Source organism: Oxyura jamaicensis, chromosome 1 (assembly GCF_011077185.1).
Source record: "Oxyura jamaicensis isolate SHBP4307 breed ruddy duck chromosome 1, BPBGC_Ojam_1.0, whole genome shotgun sequence".
NCBI classification, from domain to species: Eukaryota; Metazoa; Chordata; class Aves; order Anseriformes; family Anatidae; genus Oxyura; species Oxyura jamaicensis.
The window spans coordinates 195825117-195844606 of record NC_048893.1 but is presented as its reverse complement, the minus strand read 5'-3'; the positions used below and the strand labels follow the sequence as shown (position 1 = coordinate 195844606).

Here is a 19490-nt window from a genome sequence, read left to right as displayed (position 1 = left end):
GATGGGAGAAGCCTCTTGAAACAACATGTGCTGTTGAGGCAGGGAAGTGACAGCAGAAAAGGAAGACACTAGATGATCTTTAAATGTCCTTTCCAACCCAAACCATTTTGTGATTCTGTGATTCTGTGTTGTATGGATGAGTTTGTTTCCAGTAACCCTGAGGTGAGAGTATCTCTCCAGATGAAGACCAGATGCAGAGAGAAAAAGATGGAGCTGAAAGCTCAGCTCCCACTAGGCTTCCACAGAGTGGGAGAAGACCAAGATTAATGAAAGCACCAATGCCTCCAGCTCCAACAGACAATGATACTTCACTGTCTGGTGGAGACCCTTTGCTATGCTGCATCTCAGCCACATTTTTAGCTCTCCTTTGGGGCATTATGTTAAATTTCTCTCAAAAAGCGTGAGTTGACCAGTTACAAGTGTTCAAGCAATCAAAAAGAATGCCATGGGTGAATATTCCTATTATATATATATATACCTTTCTTTTTAATCAGCTACTTATTTTTTTTCTGACACAACAAAGGAAAAACATGTCCCTTGTATCTTCTCTGCAGAATTCCCTCTTTGTTCCCCGTGAACACTAGTGCAAATATGGGTGGGGTATATACGTTTGCTGATGGAAATTGGCACGCATCATCCTTACCTTTTCAGGCTGTTGCACTTACCAGGGAAGTACATGCTTTCGAGCATTTGACCCCTAATGACAACTCCCTGCTCCCCAGTCACTGAGCAACTTGCTTTTTCAGAGCCAGAGAAATACAAAGGGTATGTCCATACCCTCAGTTAGCCAGGCGTCTGAGACTGCACTTGAGACTCTGACCAGTTCATCATCTATACAGTTTGCCCTCAGATATGACAGGTCTGGGCTGCAAGCTGGACACTGCACACAGGTGGCTAACCCAGCTGCATTAAAACCGGTTTTCATCTCACATTGTGCAGACTCAATCTGAGAGCCCTCAACTTTCCCTGATGCCAAGTGTACTTTTAGGGTAGGCTCTGCCTCAGCACCATTCACAGATGTGATGGTCAACGTTGTGACATGGCCTCTTTCTGGCTACAGATCACGTACCACTGTTGTACTTCTCCTTAAAGAGTTGTTACCTTCTTTGCCCAAACCTTGCTTCCTTCTTCGCAGCAGCCTGCAGAGTTTCTGTGCAGCACTGCTAACCTGGCTGCACCGAGAGCAGCTCAGGACACAGTCCACTCTGCATGCTCTCTGGTATTTTGTATTTCTCCTAGATTATTTAAGGGAGAAGAAAGGGCTCAGAGGTGTTATTTATTCAGTTCAGAAGTGACCCATTATCACCATGCTACATTTCTAACATGTAAACACCACTACTCAGCACCAGCAGAGAATCCACTATCCCTGAAAAAGAAATGACAGGCTCTTTGGAAACAAACAGAAATGCCTTGCTGTCGATGAATATATTCTTGGCTACAGCACAAGGAGGAAGTTTTTGGTCTTCCTCCCCCACCTCTCATCCAAATTTCTTCCCCAGGGTTGTAGAGTATGAGACGAGCAACACGACCTTGCAATGACAGAATTTTAATGTGTGACTGGTGCACCAAAAGCAATGCAGCAGCATCCCTCTTCTCAGTGTTGCTATGTACACTACACATTTATGTAACACTGCTTTGCATCTTCAAGGCTGTCTGTACCTAGGGTCACAGCAGCAACAAACACAGAATGTATTTATTAAACTGTTAAAGCTACTGACAGCTAGCACGGAGAACTATATACTCCAGGAATTTGGTTAAAAGGAGTTAACATGTAAAGCCATGTACAACCCAAAAGCTGCAAAACAGCTTTTTGGTAGCTTTTTTGGTAGTTCTTGAAACAGGTTAACTAGAAAGAGTCAATGATGGATTTATATCAAAAATGATTTATTTTGAAGGCATTCACTAAAATATACTAGTTTTCTTCTGTGCTTGGATTTGAGTTGTGCACTGAAAGGCTATCTCTTTGCATGCATTAGTTCTCAAATCCCAGGAAGACTTTGCATTCACATCAGGCAATGGGGTTTGCTTTCAGTGTCTGGAATTTAGGAGCCAGGAAGAATGACTCCCTCCTTCCCCTTTGCTTCCAGGTTCTAAATATTTCAGACTGTTCAGTGCTGGAATTTATCATCCTCTCCTGCCCTCCTTGGTTTGCTCCACAGTTGACAGCACTTTTCCTGAAGCTTCAGGAGCTACTCATGGCTTCCCCCTCCTGGTGTGACAGTGCAGATCATTAGGAAGATGGTGCAGATTTCAGGCTCCTGGACAGGCAGATTTGGCCAGAAAAAAAAAAAAAAAAAAAAAAAAAAGGCAGAAAAGGCAGAAAGAGCATTTGGAATATTCCTAGCATTTTTTGGAAGGTCTGACAGCCTCAGAAACCCAAGGGTTAAGAGACAACCTACAACTGGGATGAGTTGCTTTCACCAGCTTTCTCCCTGCATCCTCCAAATAATGGGAGAGATCCTGTGCTGTTTGTACAACATACAAATACAATCCTTCTGGAGAATATAATGCTACACTACAAACCTTGAGCATCCACTGCAAGTTTGGAGCTATTCATAACCTCAGAGGATGTGCACAGCATTCCACAGGACCAAAACAGATCCCCATCTCTCTTACAAACTCTGGGTGATACAGCTAGCAGAATACTAAACCTTTACAAATGCTCAGCCAGCTCTTGAAGAAATATTTGTTGCTCAAAAACTTTTCTAAGAGCATTCATTATATGTGTCAGTCTAGCAGAGGACTCATGGTTCAATCTTTAACGATGCTGGCTATCGTCAATCTGCTGTACCTATGAAGGAAATTCCAGACTTTCTGGGATTTACTGTGCTTAGTAAAGGAACAGGTTCTTCATGGGAATGAAAAGTCTCATTTCAGCTCCATGTATGTATTCACTAGCGCACCATCACAGTGGCCTTAATGAAATACACCAGCAGCAGAGATGACTCAAACCCCAAATCACCATTCAAAGTTGGGACCTCAGCTGTATTCTATATATCCCTGATAAATGTACATTCATTACAGAAAAGCTCAGTTCAGCACAAGCGCCAGTGGCATTTTGATTAAACTTTGCTGTTAAATCATCTTTGTTAAAACAATAAAACTGCTTTTATTTGTGAGGGGTGGGAATTTTGCAGACAAATCTTCTCTGCATAATCCAGAGAAGAACAGATCCAGCTTGTCTTAAATCACACTGGCATGTTTATGAAATGATTGCCAGGCTGAAGTGAAAATTAATCTTCCTAGAAGCCCTTTTATTTTTTAAACAAGTAAACATTGCATTTTAATAACTTTGTGTCTGCTCTGACTTAAGGGGCTCAGGCTCCTACTGGCAATGACTAGTTAGCCTCCTGCCGGCTTCTCTAAGCAATGGCTTAGAGTTTGAAACTATAACCTAGTGTGTTAGTGTTGTGTAGAGGCTTTTCTCTTAGGCTTCTGCTCTAAAAACAAATTTATTACCAAACCATTGCTTCTCTGATTTTTTAGTCTTTTACAGCTGAATTACTATGCCCCAAGGGGCCAGTCTACCACTCAGATTATCTACCCCTACTAAGCCAGCTCCAAATCACTTTCTCACCTATGTGCTAGAAGCATTAGGGGCAAAGGAATGATTCTGCACCTGTTTGCACTGGCTGCACAACACGCTCACAGGTTGCTCTGTGCTTATATCAGACTCTGTGCATGCATGCAAGCATATGCAGTACCTCTCTCACCAGCAAGACACATCTAGTAACGAGACAGGTGAAGATCTGAATAATGATGGGAACTGAGTGTTGAGGTAGCAAGCCCATGGCAGGGATGCACTGTGTGCACACCCCAGTGCTAGTGGAAGCTGAATGTGTGCTGTGCTTTCATACACATCTTCCATCCCATCAGGCTCACGTGGGCAGGAGTCTTCAAACAGAAAGGAGTTTATCTCCTTTCCCTTCACAGCAACTGTTCTCTAGTTTGTTGTGGCAAAACAAACAGCATTTTGCAGAAAAGCCGAGTTGGCTTAAATTTCTAGCAGGTCCATAAGCAGTGCAGTCATCGGCTAAGAGGCTGTAGTACACCCTGGTGTCCTCATCCTAGCCCAGGTTCAAGGTTGCATGTAGGAGTCTCTCATACTCCTTTTAGTCCCATCTCCTAGAAGAGCTGATAAAAGACCAAGGAAAACTTCATGCACTCGGTACTGTATGCAGAAACAGGGAATGCTAGGCAAAGTGCCACTCCAAATTGCTGGAATAATCATCATTGAGAGAGAGAAGGACTGGCCTGCAGACCTCAGAGGTGAAGGTCACTCCCCATCAGGCCTTCCCACGCTCCATCAGGGCTCACCTCTGCAGCCCTTCACTAGGGCAGTGAACATTTACTTAGACAAGGAATCTCAGTGCTGTGGGAATAGGATTGCTAGAGCAAATCTGACTCACCCAGCTGTTAGCTGTGTAAAGGCCCTGGTCTCACACTGCTGTATGAGAGGGCTGGACTCTCCTTGCAGAGAAAGGGTTTGGCTTCAATCATGGCATGAAAACCCTCCAGTTTTAAATAAACATTTATGAATCCTGAAACATTTATGATGAATAAAACACAAAGACCCAATGAGTGGTCTGAAGTTTTGGGACGACTGAATGAGAAGTGGCGTAACACAGGGTGAAATCCTTCCCCTGCCAGCAAGAAGCTTATGACAGACTCACTTCCAGGACTCAGTTTAATGCGTAAAGAGACATTCAATTACGTAAATCCAGTTGATCTGTAAACGTGGAATTAAGTGCTGTCAGCCTTCACTTACTTATCTGGCACCAAGTTAATATTGTCATGTACGCTGGGCTTACAGAGAGAAACACTGCATCGTTTAAAAGCAAGCTCAGCTCAGTTTTGCAAGCTAGTGACACACTAAAAAGCAGCAAGGAGAATGCAGCCTGACCACCTTTATCAATAACATTTGCCATTCCTGAAGCCAAGTCACAGTCACTAACCCTTAAACTTTCTGTTCCTCTAAAAAGCACAGCGCAAAGAAAACGAAAAGAGCAACTGAAGCTTTTAACCTTTCCCCAAATCCACACTTATCCATTCTAGCAATACTCACACAAGCAACAGAAAGGTTCAGTCAAACAAAGCTTTACAAAAAATAAAACACAAACACTGTTGAATAGCAATTACACAGACCTTTTCACTGCAGGTGCACTGAAGTGATCCCAAAAACATTAATTACGCCTCACAACACTCCAGACAGGTAGACAGTCCCCAGCCTGTTTTACAAGTAGGTCAGCTGAGGTTGGCACAGGACAGAGGCAGAAAGAGGAGATGGTGCCTCTGCCTGCATCTTGCTCTGACAGCACTGCCTCATGTAACAACAGGAGATAACATTCCTCCACTCAGTGTCAGCTCCTGCTAGGATTCAGAGCAAAAGCACAGGACTATTATTATTAATTATAAAACACTACCTATGTAAGAGCTGAGCCAGAAAATATCATCTGTTTTAGCGCAGAACCAACTACAAAACTGCTCATTATACAGTAATGGAACCGATCTCTATCAGAGAGGAGATGTGAAACAACAAAGAACGTCGTGATTAGATGACTCTACACCATATTTAAAAATCATTAGACACTAGATCCTAAAACAAGAGGAAAATGATCGCTGTGTGGTTGTAGTTAACAGATGCAGTCATGACTGCAGTCATGCTTTAAACTAACTGCAAACAAACATAAAAGCCGACAGTACAGACAATACCTGACATCTATGCATTTTGCCATCAGTGTTATGCTTATTATGAAATCCATGCAGGCAGTACTAGAATATTAGTGATTAAAAAGGATCTGATACTTTTCTGCATACCTCCAGTTTTACAGGGACAGATGAAGGAGATCCAATGGGAAAATAATGATCCTTCCAGCCTCAAAAAAAAATAATAAAAAATCAGTAGCTGCAATGTAGGCTCCCATCTCACACTGCATTTCTATTTTGGCTTCTCTCTCCTCTAGGCTACTTTGAGAATTCTCATCAGTAGGAATAAGTCCGTCTCTGGCTCCTTCTTTCCCCTCTGAATTTCAAATTGGGCAGAGCCAGAGGCAGGAACTTCAGTGCAAAGTCCAGGCACTAAGAAACACATCCCCGTGGGGCTTTACTGCTGCACTTGGGGCAACTCCTGAGCAGAAGTTGCCAAGGCAAAGACCAAACTCATCTTCACTAGTTACACGTACAACATGCCCATACACCACCTACCAGAAAAATGCTTTCCTCTGAACACTGATACTGATAGACCCCTGTACAGAGCTTGTGCTGCGAGCTGAAAATTAGTAAGTCTTTCCTACTAAAGTGAAAAATGCATTCATTGGAAAGCAGTAAACTGAATCAAATGCACTGTGCTAAATACAGGTGAACCACAGGTATGAAAGATGATGAGCTATTTTACATCTGCTTATTCTGCAGATGCTACAGGCTTTGTTTCCAAGCTTCTGTTGAAGATGAAGGGCCAGGTTTTCAGCAAGTGTAAAGCAGTGCTGTTATATTCAGATGCACTAGAATGATTTCTGCTAATGCCAGCTAAGTGTCTGACTCAAGCTTAAATGTCCCCTTCACAGCAAAATAACATAAAAAGGGTAAAGAGAACATAAAGGAAATTGGATTGGCTATTGAACTGAGGGAACAAAATATTGCTCCTCAGAACCAAAAAGTTTTCAAGTGCTTGTTTCAACCCCTAGCCTTTCCTTGGCACCTATGAACAGTCAGGAAAACAGCTGTAATAAGGGCAGGGAAAAAGAACTTAAGTTTGAATGTTTCAGATCCTCCCCTATGGAACATACTGAAAACATAACGCAGAGCTGGAGCTGTTCAGCCTAAAGAAGAAAAGGCTCAAGGCTGACCTCACTGTGGCCTTTCAGTACTTAAAGGGGGCTTATAAAAAGGATGGAGAAGGACTTCTTACTCGGGTAGACAATGATAGGACAAAGGAGAATGGTCTTAAACTAAAAGAGGATGGATTTTGACTAGACATTAGGAGGAAATTCTTCACTGAGGGGGTGGTGAGGTCCTGGCACAGGCTGACCAGAGATGCTGTGGATGCCCCATCCCTGGAGGTGCTCAAGGCTAGACTGGATGGGACTTTGGGCAACCTGGTCTGGTGGGAGGTGTCCCTGCCCATGGCAGGGGGCCAGAACTGGGTGGGCTTTCAGGTCCCTTCCAACCCAGACCATTCTATGACTCTGCAAAGTTTTGATCTGCACACAAGATGTCAAGAGCCACAGAAATGAAGGCCTCACTCCTACTCCGCTGTAGGTCTGGCTGGATCCTGCTTTCAGGGACACCAGTGTGAATGAATAAACAAGCCTGACTCCAGTGAAGGTAGTCCAAGGATCACAGTTGACCAAAGACAATCTGCAACATTTAAAACTGGATTTCAACCTGTTTCATTGTAAACTGAGCAGTAAGAACATCTGAATGCTTTAATAAGTATTTGATATTCAGGGCATGTGAGTGCAAGGTGAGTGCAACATCCATGTTGAGTGTGTGGTATACTAAAACATCATGTCCTGTCTCCTCCCATTATTATTATTTTTTTTTTGCTCCATCTTTCTGGCTGCACAAATCACACTTATTTTGCAAACTGCTGAATGCTGAATTGATGCAAGATACAGAGTTCTCCATATACAGCTGTTTGCTTGCCAAAAGGCTGTGATACACATCATGGCTGAGTCCGCCCACAGGTGCTACATCTTTGTGCTTGCTTTTCCATAGGTTAATTTCCGTCTTTGCCTAAATTCCTCCCTTTCTTCCATTCAAGGTGGAAATACTGACACCCATTACAGAAGCAGACTAGAATAACACTGTACATTTGAAATACAGAATCTCAATTCCACAATGCATAAAACCTTTAATATGGAGTGTCTCCACCCCAAAGCCATAAGGTTTGTATACCAACAAAAGCAATAGGTCTTTGAAATGCACTATGTTTTGCCATTTGGATTAACCTGGGGTTTAATTTACTGATCCAACATCAGAGGGCTGAAGTGGAAGAACATTCCACAGATTGTCCTTCCATTGGCTTTTAAAGCAACTGTGTCTCTCCCCAGTGTTTGTACTTTTCAATTAACAGAAACAACTCCAAAGAATCACTGCTGCCACAAATATTGTGTGAGCACATTTGGCTTTGAGCATAAGCACTTATTATTTGTTGGTATACTGCCATGTCCATCATTTTCCAGACACTTAAATAATCATAAATAAGAAAAACTGTGCTATTCTTTGGTACATTTCTGTCTGTTTAAACCACAGCTGAACTTTTAAGTTGTACAAACAAAAAATTGCACTTTTATTTTCTAGAGACTCTTGCTAGTCCAACAGAATTTCAGCTGAAGGATTCTTTATTATATTCAAACCTTGTCCCATAAGAGTTGCTGCTGTTGCTCAGTTTATGAAGTATCTTAGAGATTTTGTTTGGTCCACAACAGAAAACTCCAATGGTCTTCCTGAAAGAGAAAATCAAAAAAGTTACGACATTGCAAATAAACAGTAACTTCTAACTAACAGTTGACAGAATTGGGTTTTGGTTTCATGGTATTATAGAAATGCCAGCTATGTATAGATTTTAGGGTGCAAACAACTAACTAGGTCATGTAGCTGGTATTGCAGAAGTCACTAGATCTCTCCCAAGTATCCCTACATCACATCCTATTACTTATTTGACAAAAACAACTCTGGCAAAAAAAGAACCTCATCTTAGTCTCAAGATACCAAGCAATGAAAAACGACTAATTAATCACTTTTTTTGTTGTTGTTGTTAAAAAACGTGTCTTACTCTAACAACTGCATTAGTGTAACTTTTGATTTACACCGGTAGGAGATGTAGTCACTAACAGGGATTCGTTACACCAATGAAAACAAAGCACTACTAACCCATGATTATTTCTGGCAGCAGCAGAACAACTTTACCACATTAGTTTCACATTAGCATGCAATCTTTCCTCCAGTAGCTGTATTGGAAAGCCTTGTGAAAAGCCAAACACAGAATAAGATCCTCGTTCATCATTCATAGCTATCAGGCCACGTCCGTTACAACAACTCCACTGACAACACCACATTGCACTCTGATCACCTTAAACACAAGGTTTAAGACAGGCTCATGGTCACACAGCATCGAAAAACTCCAGGCAATAGCTAGTAGTAGAACAGGGCAAATACACAACAGCAGGACTGAGCCACTCATGATATTCATCATCTTCCTTTCTTTGAAAGATGAGGAGAAGAGTAAGGAAGGAGCAAGGAAAGAGGATGTTGTGCTGTCTCATATATTAATAAAAAAAAAATAAAAAAATCTTAATCTTCCTGCTGAAATTGTGCCACTGAACAGAAAAATCTTAAAAGATTTACTGGGATGGAGAGAGAACTTACGAGGGAACATGGCTCTAACTATTATGATTTACAGCACTCACCAGGAGGCTGGAGAGTTTGAGTTTTGGTCCTTGCCTCCAGGACTGTTTCAGTATTTTATCCAGTGGCTATTTAACACAAAATATCTTAGCACATGAGGATACTCAAATGCACAGTTTAAAGCTGCTTGTGTATATGTTTGGTGAAAAAAGGGAACTAATGTGTATAAAAAGAAATCTTTCATGCATACTGCCAAATGTTATGTGTCTGATGTTAAGCAGCAGTGCAAATAGCATGGCAGCCTATGTTATACCACCGGACCAAACACTGGCATGGCACACCTGAGGACTCAAACATCAAAAGGCATCACAAAGTTACAGGGGTAAGTGCAACTGTGTCCTTGTGCAGGCACCTCACAATGCTGACATTTTAATTGACATATATTACATCATCTCTAATATCAATCCACGTCAAATATTCATAACTCATACTTTTCTCAATTTTATGTATATCTATTAAACTTTCATGCCCTGGCAGAACTCCTCTTAGTGGCAAAGGGTGTTGCGTTGGTGGCTGGATTGGCAGAAATAATGAGAACACTATTGCTTGTTGCTCTCAAACAAGATTTCTCAGCACTTGCAGAATCTGAACATCCTCTGTTCTGTGCACAGAGGAAAAAAGGGTGCATAAACTGGCAGCAAGAATGTTTTCTACTGCACATTTAATTGAGGGAATTGTTATTGTTTTCATCAGTCTAACTAGTATAGACAACTGCTAAATAAAAAACAGAGATCATCTCATCTGTCTCCCTCCCGTTATATATATATATACGTACATTTATATATACATACATATATACATATACACACATATATATATACATATACATATATATACACCTCCTAAGCACAGACATATCTAAGTTGCAAATACTGCTAATGTACCCCCCCCATCCCAGCAACAACCTTCCAAGGTACACAGAATGTTTGGGCAGTAAACAAAATCACCAGAAGGTAAAGTGATTTGCATAAGGTGTCACAAGAGGTTTGTGGCTGACTCTGAAGAGCTCCTGGCATCGCCCCATAAAGCGAGCCAGAGGCTCTCAAGCATCCTTCCTACAGATCTCCGCCATCAGCAACTATTCTGAATATTATTCCGTGTACTACTTACCTCTCACAATTCACCCCACACGTCCTCCCCCACCTACGCCCACCACTTCCCTGCTTGCAGATACTTTCCTCCCTGCCTCACTTGGTTCCTGCCTGGTTTGCTGCAGCACAGGCTGTGACACCAGCAGGCAGGGAGCTGCAAGCAGCTCCTACATGGAGCAGCACTCTACTGCCCTGAGCTGATGGGATTTTATTGCCTATCACTTGTTTGGGTCAATGACTTACCTTGTTGCCCAGAGGAAAAATGCAAGGTGTTTCTGGGACATAATGTCTGAAAATCTTTAAAATACCACTTGCATGTTTACAATCAGGGAAGCTGTGTTATAGGCCCTTCTTTGGAATAATTATAAATGTTAATATAGGATTTTATTCACTCAAAGCACGACACAAATAACTTTCCTTTCAAGACTTCTTAAAGTTCCTATTGGATGAGTAGGTCAGCAGTATTCTTATATCTGTTTTATGAACAGTGGAAGCTGAAGGAGAGCTGAAATACTTTGCGACCTAGGGAGGACACACTCAAGACTTGAAATGTTCCAGTTTTAAATCCCACATTCATTCCTAGAGAGAGGTATCTCCTTTACAAAGCATGGAAAATGTGTCATAGTGCTCCATGCCTTTCTCTCCTACAGATATTCATGTCTTTTTCTAGGTCAGCCTCCATCTGGAAAAATGCAGCTATTTGAACAAAGTAAAACTGAGAAAGCATTTCAGCAACAGCATGGTGTAAGCTTTTTACTCAGGACACAACTGAACAAAAACAAGGCTGCTGCTCTGTCCCCAAACAGACAGCATAAAAAACAAGACCAATAATTTATTACATAAACTCTCCCAGTGCACATCCTTGAGACTGCAGGTGTCATATGAAATATCAACAGTAGATGGCATGCGTCTGCTCCACTTAGCTTGGAGGGAAGAGTTAGGAGCCTGAGGCTGGGTTGTCCCATGTCATGCTTTGAAGCTCTGGCAAAGCTCAGACACAAATGCACTTTGGCTATTTGGGACCCAAAGAGCAACAACAGCAACAATTCACAAACCACAAACCAATCAGATGGCTAAACTGATGAGAGGTTTGCCAGCTGTGTGTTTACTTATGCACAGCTTTGACTGAAGTCACAAGATAAAAAATGGAAAATATCTAGGCTTCTTGGCTGCCCATAAACAAGCCCAAGGAGATGATTGTAAATACATGCGAACATCTGAACGCTGGCACCAGACGCTGGAAAAAAAAAAATTGGTTGCCCAGCTCTTTTTTTTTTTGCTCTCCATATTGCAGCAGGGTTGTTTAGGTGAAAAGTTACTCAGAAATAAGAAGAACTGAAATAAAGTTAGCAGGAGACCAGGAATTAGACTACAGAGAAAATTAGAAGTTTCTGTCTTGTCCGGGAAAACAGAATATTCATTTACAGTATCGATGTTTCTGTGGTATAGTTGATTTATAGGTTGCACTACTGTCTATCATGTTACACGTAGCTACAGCTATAGAAACAGACCTATATCTATAAATTGTGATAAGGGGGTGACAAATGGTAAGAAGCTTGCACCTTAGCAAGCTGCAGGACGATGAAAAGAGGCAGAATGTTATTTAGGTAATAAGAGACACCTTGCTTGGAAATGGTGGTATAATTTAAAGACCTGATGTGACAACGCAGAGGAAATGGCACTTGAAGGTCTAATTAGGCATAATGCAATGGAAAGCACAAAAGAAAAAGCAAGTATGACTACCACTAATAGATTCATCTATATTATGTGCACTTGCAGCCTTGCAAGGAAGTGGCAGAAGCCTCATGATTTTCATCTTCTAAAACTGGATTCACACAGTTAAGCAAAAAAAAAGGCATTAGAATGGAGCAAAAAGAGGCTAGCAGTCCTCTGTGCAGGAGCCTGAGCCAGAGTCAACTTGCTTCTCTGCCATCCATATTTCCCCATCTTTCCCCTGGCTCTTTACTACTGCCCTTCTTGAAGTAATATTCGTTTGCTCTGTAGCAGCCTTTGGGACATCCTTTCCACAACGTCCTCTAGTATCTGAACACAAGATATACATGGCAGCAGCAGCTTACACTGTCAACAGTGATACATATTGGTACTCAGTATTTCTTAAGATATGGGGCTCCAAATCCCCTAGTCATATCCAGCTCCAGAAGACTCAATAAGCACAAGTGCAAGAAGACAAAAACATTTTGAGGGAAAGGTCTGTAGGTGAAAGGGATCCTGAGAGTACCTCCCAGTCTGGTGCAGCCAGAATATCTTCAACAGCTACTGCAGGTGGCTTGCAGCTCCTACCCTACTGACTTTGCCAGAAGCAGATTAGGGAAGACTCACACAATCCTGTCTACTAGATCAGCTTTTGAGTCAGGACTCTGCCAGTAGGGTGTAATATAATCAACCAATAAAGCTGGATCTGGAAAAAGATATTCCATAGTCTAATTGCATGTCTTCTGTTTTACAACTATCTTTTTTTAGACCATAGTATGTTCGCCTAGCGCAGTAAAAAGGCACTGCCAGGTCTTAACAAAGAATAAAAAAGTGCCAGGAATCTCCGAAGACAATATATCCTCTGAATAAAAACAATATAGGACAGCCAGATTCTTCCTTGTACAATTTATTTGTTGTAATTGAGTACTATAATCATGAAAATTATAGGAGAAGTCAGCTATTTTAAAAACCTGCAGCTTTATACATAGAAACAGCCTATGTTGCAAGCAAGATATTGCAATGGATAAAAACATATGCAATCCCTGTGCAGTGAGATGAAATCTATTACTTTTATTTTCTGGGCCACTGAACATCCTAAGCTGCATGAAAAGATGACCTATGCTGAGTTTAAAAAAAAAAAAAAAAAAATTTTCAGTTTGTGCAGGCTATCTCTCAGAGCAAAATACCAGCTAATGTCAACATCAGTAGCTTGAACATTAGACTCCAAGATAGAACTCAAAAAATATTTTCATACAAACAGCGCTATAAAGACTTAATGTCCCCATCCTTAAAACTGTGGCAACATTCTAGCAGACTGGTACGCACCTCCTGTTACACTTTGCTATTTCATCGAAGAGGAGCTTCCACCGGGGTCGTCCAATCAAAAGCCTTGAGTTTAGGGCTTGATATTTTTCACCAATTATTTTCTGCAAGAAACAAAAAACTGCAAGCTGCCTGATTTGCGGATTGTCTCACATCACCCAGGGCTCCCATTTCTGACATTGCCTGACTTACCGTATCGCTGAGGTGTAAAACCTGAGCCCAAGTATCAGACAGTTGTGATTAAAACTGCAGCCATTTCATACATCAATACCTCTGCTCACTGCCTTTTTCAATGGCTCTCCTTGGTGTTCGTTATACGTTGTTCCTCTTGCAGCTGCTCATTAATCTCCCCATTACTTTTAAACCAATTTATTTAAGCCATAAAACAATAACTACGCTCCTATTATTCATTCCCTTATTGGCCTTTAATGCTTAGCTGGAAGAAACACTGCTGATGCAAAAATCATATTTCTGTCTGAAGTTTTTTTTTTTACTTCGTTCAAGTTACTATTAAGATGACCAGGCCTGAAAAAGTAACAAGGGAAATCTTATGTTTCTCCCTGAGAGTAGTTTGCCAGCTGCTTTGTGCTGCCTCAACAACAGAAAGCAGCCAAAACTGGTCCCCAGATGGAAACCAACCCACTGCAGCAATGCTAACGCACCAGCAATTTTATAAGGTCAAATGCCCTCCCACTGCAGGGGCATTACCTTTCCTTGTTTTTTGTGTCCTAACACAACAGGAAGGCAGAGAGGAATCACATCTTCTCTAGCATCCCACATTCCCTCTGATGTGGAGCGACCTGAAACATGGCTCATACCAATGCAAACACAGAGCCTTGGCCAACTCATCCTCCCCTGGCCTTTTATATTCAAGAGGCATTTGCCGAAGGATGGGATTGACTCCCTGTTGTCACCAAAGCACCAAAGCAAACGGAGGACAAAGCGAAACTGCCCTAATTTTGGTAGCAGTCAGCACTTGGACTGACATCAGTGAACGCGTAAGCTGTAAGGCAACGGAGAGTTGAGCTTAACACTCCCTTTGAGAAATCATCATCAGCATTGTAGTTCATGCCAGCTTTGTTCAACAGCCACAAAAGAAAAGTGACTTTAAAAAAAGACTTAAAACAAAGTTGACTTAAATAATAAATTCAGTAGCTGCTTGATACACAGCATCAGAAAACTTGCTTTGAATTGGCTGTCATTACAATCTTGCTGTGTCATTGCAATGCAATCCTGCTTCAAATTTCATTTTTAACCTAACCATGTTAAAATTTTAACCACAGCAGGTTCACAATTATATATTTTCAAGCACACCATTCAAAATGACATATGTCATCCAGGCATTACAGTGGGGAGCACTGTTCATAACTGCTGTAACTATCACATCATCTAGACTACTGGATAGCATTCCTACCAGAGCTGGGAATGTTACACTTCTCTACCTGATACCAGGCAGATCAAAATCCTTTGGGCATGGTTTCTCACTGCATTTCACATTTTGCAGTAGTTGTTAGGCTTAGTCCCGGGCCCACTGCAGTGAATGGTAAAGCTTCCAGACGCAGCTGGGTAAAGAATTAGGCCTAGGTTTACATGCTAAATAATGTAAAATGAATATCATAAGCATCAATAGCTATGGGAGGAGATTCCAGGAGCTGAGGAATGAGAACATTTTTGGGGCTGACAATATACGACAACTGACAGTTAACTTACAGTCTCATACATCAAGCACTTTGTAACTTTTTTTTGATATTTCAGGCAAACAAAAAAAAATCCAGAGCTTTTAAAAATAGCTAGCTTCTCTCAAAATATTTGTTTTAAAGGAAGATTTTATCTTGCACGCTGCTACAACTATTCTGTTTTGATTCTTAGCCCAGCAATGATGCAGATTTCCCATCAAACCCTGCCAACTGTCTGGTCTCTGGCCTGGCCTGGAAGGACCGCTTTCCTAGAAAAGGAAGATATGGATTTCTGCCCACATATAATCAAGTTAAGGCTACTAGACCAGGTTCTTTTATGTGGTGGGGATGGACTTGCTCTCTTGCCCTAGCAAATAATCAATCACTTGAGTTTATGGCCTCATTTCCTGTTTTTTTCCATCTGCAATAATTCTCTTTTGCATATGACTGACGGTTTGCATTGTCTGCTACCCCAAGGTCTAGTTTGGTTTACAAACAGCATTTAGCCACATACCTGTATTCCATCTGTTTGACTGAGGTACAGCTGGATATTTATATAGTCTGGTCGATTCTCTTGCCAAAGCTGGGAGGATGATAAAAACAGCTGGTGAAATAATATCCCTTCTTTAAAGGAAGTATAAAGTCACTTGTGCCTACTATCCTGATGGACTCAGGTTTCAGCATCAGTGAAGTAAGTTTTTTAATGAAGATGTGCTTACATGGCACCCCTTTGTGCACTACAGAATGCTGCACATCATGCTGTGTGCAAAATATTATTTTAGAAGGCCACATTCCTTTTAAAATCCACCTGAAATCGTAACCCCCCTTCCTTCTTAATCTGTCTATGAGCCAAAAGGCAAAAGACTCCCCACCCTGCATGTTCCTCTTCCGTCTTATAAACTTCACAGAAAGCTGTCTAGCAACACTGTGCAATGAAATACCAGTGAGACATGAATTGGTTTGTGCAGCTCCAAGCACAAATGAAGTCTGGACCAGGTAGCCTAGGCAGAGCTGGAGCTCGCAGGTATTCTTTATAGAATGCCACTTGTGTTGTGTGGACATAACCCTGCATTTATTACATTATTGGCATCCCTCCAAGCAACACCCGTTACCTTATCATGCAGCATACAGAGCAAATCTGCAAACCAGCGGAAAGATTCAACATCCCTGCACACCCAAATGAAGTAGAGTCTTCTCAGCTTGTAGCGTTTCCAGCCATCACTTGAAAATGAAATGTTTGGGGAATTAAAAACTATCATTTTAAAAAGGCAATGTTAACTAAGTTGCTTCATATTCATTAGTGGAAACTTGAATTTCCATTAGAAGGCAACTGCTAAGTTGTTCTTCATCCTGTGATACGTCAGACACTGAAATGACCTATTAGGATGATTCTGGGAATACTAAATCTCTAATGCAGAGCCAATACCCCTCACAGCTCCTGTTTCTGCATTAGGAAGTTGTCAACTATATAGATGATCTGGGCTGAAAATATAGATTCATGTATCATCATCAGACTTTTATTTCAAAGCAAAGCAGACATTCTAAGTTTAAGTGTATTATGTCAATTCTTTATTAGGTTTATAAAGCGGCCCATAAGAGGAAAATATTGACAAATGCAATAATGTCAGGACTAAATTCTGCCAGTATATGTGAAAGGCTCTAGTTGATTATAATTAATACTGCAGCAGAGTCACAAAGACCAAATCAAATCAGAGCTCCATTGTGTTAGGCAACTGTGAGATATAATACAGTCCTCTGAAAATGCCGGTGGGTAAAATGCAGTCATGGACAGATTCTGACATTGCATTTAGAAAAACATGACTCTTATGTCAGATTTCTTATGCAAACAAAATGCAAATATAGCACAAAGGAAGTATTGGAATAGAAAACAGAAGTGAAAAAAAATCCTGATGATTAATGAGTTCAAACCAAACAAAAATATCCAGGAAGTCTTTTCTTAGGTAGCCAATGCTCTTTGTGTTGTTCACTGAAATGGCCAGTGAACAAATTGTTTCCTCCTTCTCCTCCTAAAATAATATTCAGATAGAGAGGACTGTAGAATGGCAACTTCAAATACCAGTCCCAGGAGCCAACCCCAGCAGAAAAGGTTCATAACACACCTCACCACACTCACTGTGCATTATTCAAACTCTAAGGTTGCCAGCATACTCAGCCAGGGTATTGCACTAATAAATACACGTAGAGGATGGCTCCAACCACTGTCTCACCTCCCCATGCTATTAACCTCCACGATAAGCATGAGGAGCAAAAACAGAGACATTTTCAGCAGCATGTAGCAGCTGAGAACTCACCTTTTATGTGATCCCTCCCTTACAGACAGAAAAAAATGCACTAACACTGGGGAGGAGAGTGTCTTTCAAGTCCTGTCTTAAGTTTTTGTATTTGTAAGCTGTTGACCTGTAGAGCAGGATTTCCTCCATCTTCTTCTGTCTACCTCCTAGACAAACCCTTAGGAAGGGTCACAATCTGGTCAGATGTGAAACTACAAGCAGTAGCAAGGAAAATAAGTGCCTTTCACCATAAAAAACGGACAAAAGAATAAAAGAAATATGCAAAGAATTTTGTACAGAATTGCTGTAGCTCAGTAACAAAACACCGCTCCTGGTAATGGAACACTGCAGCTGGACAAAGAGGCTGAATGGCAAGGTTTTAAGAAACAAGTCAAGCATAGGTTTAAAATCTCACCAGATTTTTAAAAAATCTCATCAGATACACATGCATGGATCTACCTCCTGCAAGATATATTCTGTACTAAAAGTGCAATCTCCCAGGTGCAGTCTCCCATTATAACCAAATCCATGTGCATATAATACTTCTTTCATGCTTCTGAATGTTACCGCTGCCCATAATAAAAGCTGTTATTTAAGGATCCTCCTGTTGCAAGTCACTAGCTTTCATTAATGTAAGTCATGATTTCTTAAAAATAGGGCATAGGGTTCAACAGTTAAGTGTAGTCAAGGGCAGGGGCAGGAATTAAATTGTGCTCATACAACAGGAACATAATTGAGCCGGAAACAAAATGCCTCTCCATCTCAACAGGGTTCTGATCTCCCCCAGAACTGCCTGTCCTTGACACAACAGGACTGGCCCCGCTGCTCTGCAGTGCTGGCATCATAAGGAAGTTTGCATTTTCACACCTGCCCATTTCTGCTTCTCAGCCAGGGCAAACACAACAGGCAGCTCATCCAGTACACTCCTGATTTGTTGTAGATGTTTTAAATACTGAGAATGAAAGCAGGCTGAGATTGTTACTTTTTTTTTTCCAGAGTCACTGAATTATTCCCCTGCATAACGCTACAGTGCACAACAGGCAGATTGGCTACAAAGCCTGCTTACGAGATTGGCTACTTAGAAGTAATTTATGGCTTCAACCAGAAGTGTGAATTACTAAAGTTTTTGGATGTTAAGCTTCTGTGACAATGTCTGTGCAAGTTCTTACGGCTTCTAATAACACACACAATGGTTGGGGCTGCCATCTCATTAACTGCTGTTGGCCAGTCATTATGATCTGTGACATTTAGCTAAATGCTGTCAAGGACAAACCATCCCAAGGAAAATGTTCAGCTTACCCATCTGGACTACAGGCTTTCAGCAAAATTGTACCCATGTTTCACATTCTTTCTATCTTTGAGAAGATGATCAATACGCTAATAGGAAAAGAAAATGAGGGAGCCCAAGATGGTCTTTGAGGGCTGCAGTATGAGACAGGTGGGGCCGATAATTTTCTGAAGTGCTCAGCGTTGCCAGGTCCAGCCCAGATCAAGGACGGAAGAATGTGGATGGCATTTAAAATCCAAGTTTTAATTTCACTTTGGAGTTAGAGCTGGCCATTAGCATTCACATCTTAGAATAAATGCTTCAGCTGTGCATTGTAAAACCTTCCCAAAGCCAGCTAGACTTTCTACACTTCAGGGAAAGATTGCTGCTTTGTTTGGCTGTGTATATAGTGCCTATGAAACAGGGGTGCTTAAATTGTGACTGGAGCTCTTAGCCAATGCTCCAGCAATAATAATCAGCAGCAATGATAAAAGCAAGCCTACAACATACAGTGTAAGATTTGGTATTTGGTGGAAGCATGTTGTCAGTGTGACAGAGATATAGGAGATGAAACCTTCGGTCTGAACAGAATTTCAAAGGTTTAAATTTAAAATTAATGGGGAAAGAGTAAAAAAAATAAATAAAAAAAGAAACTTCAGAACTTCAAATAGAGTCAAACATCCAAACACTACCTGAATCTACCTGAAGTCAAGCCCATTCC

At 41.2% G+C, this 19490-nt stretch overlaps 1 protein-coding gene across 5 annotated transcripts in view; it reads right to left on the bottom strand.

The window, feature by feature from the left end:
* Positions 1-489: 489 nt before the first annotated feature.
* Positions 490-19490, bottom strand: part of NOX4 (NADPH oxidase 4) — a 115565-nt gene continuing 96564 nt past the window's right edge. For 4 of the 5 annotated variants that reach the window (XM_035329167.1, XM_035329148.1, XM_035329143.1 and 1 more), the window contains 4 exons: positions 16324-16432; positions 15726-15794; positions 13539-13639; positions 7737-8447 (listed from right to left, as the gene is read on the bottom strand). In XM_035329167.1, the coding sequence (XP_035185058.1) occupies positions 8327-8447; positions 13539-13639; positions 15726-15794; positions 16324-16432 (400 nt within the window). In that variant the 3' untranslated portion in view covers positions 7737-8326. Of the gene's footprint in view, positions 2256-3641; positions 3645-7736; positions 8448-13538; positions 13640-15725; positions 15795-16323; positions 16433-19490 lie in introns of those variants that run through there. The other variant, XM_035329156.1, reaches the window with a different exon arrangement.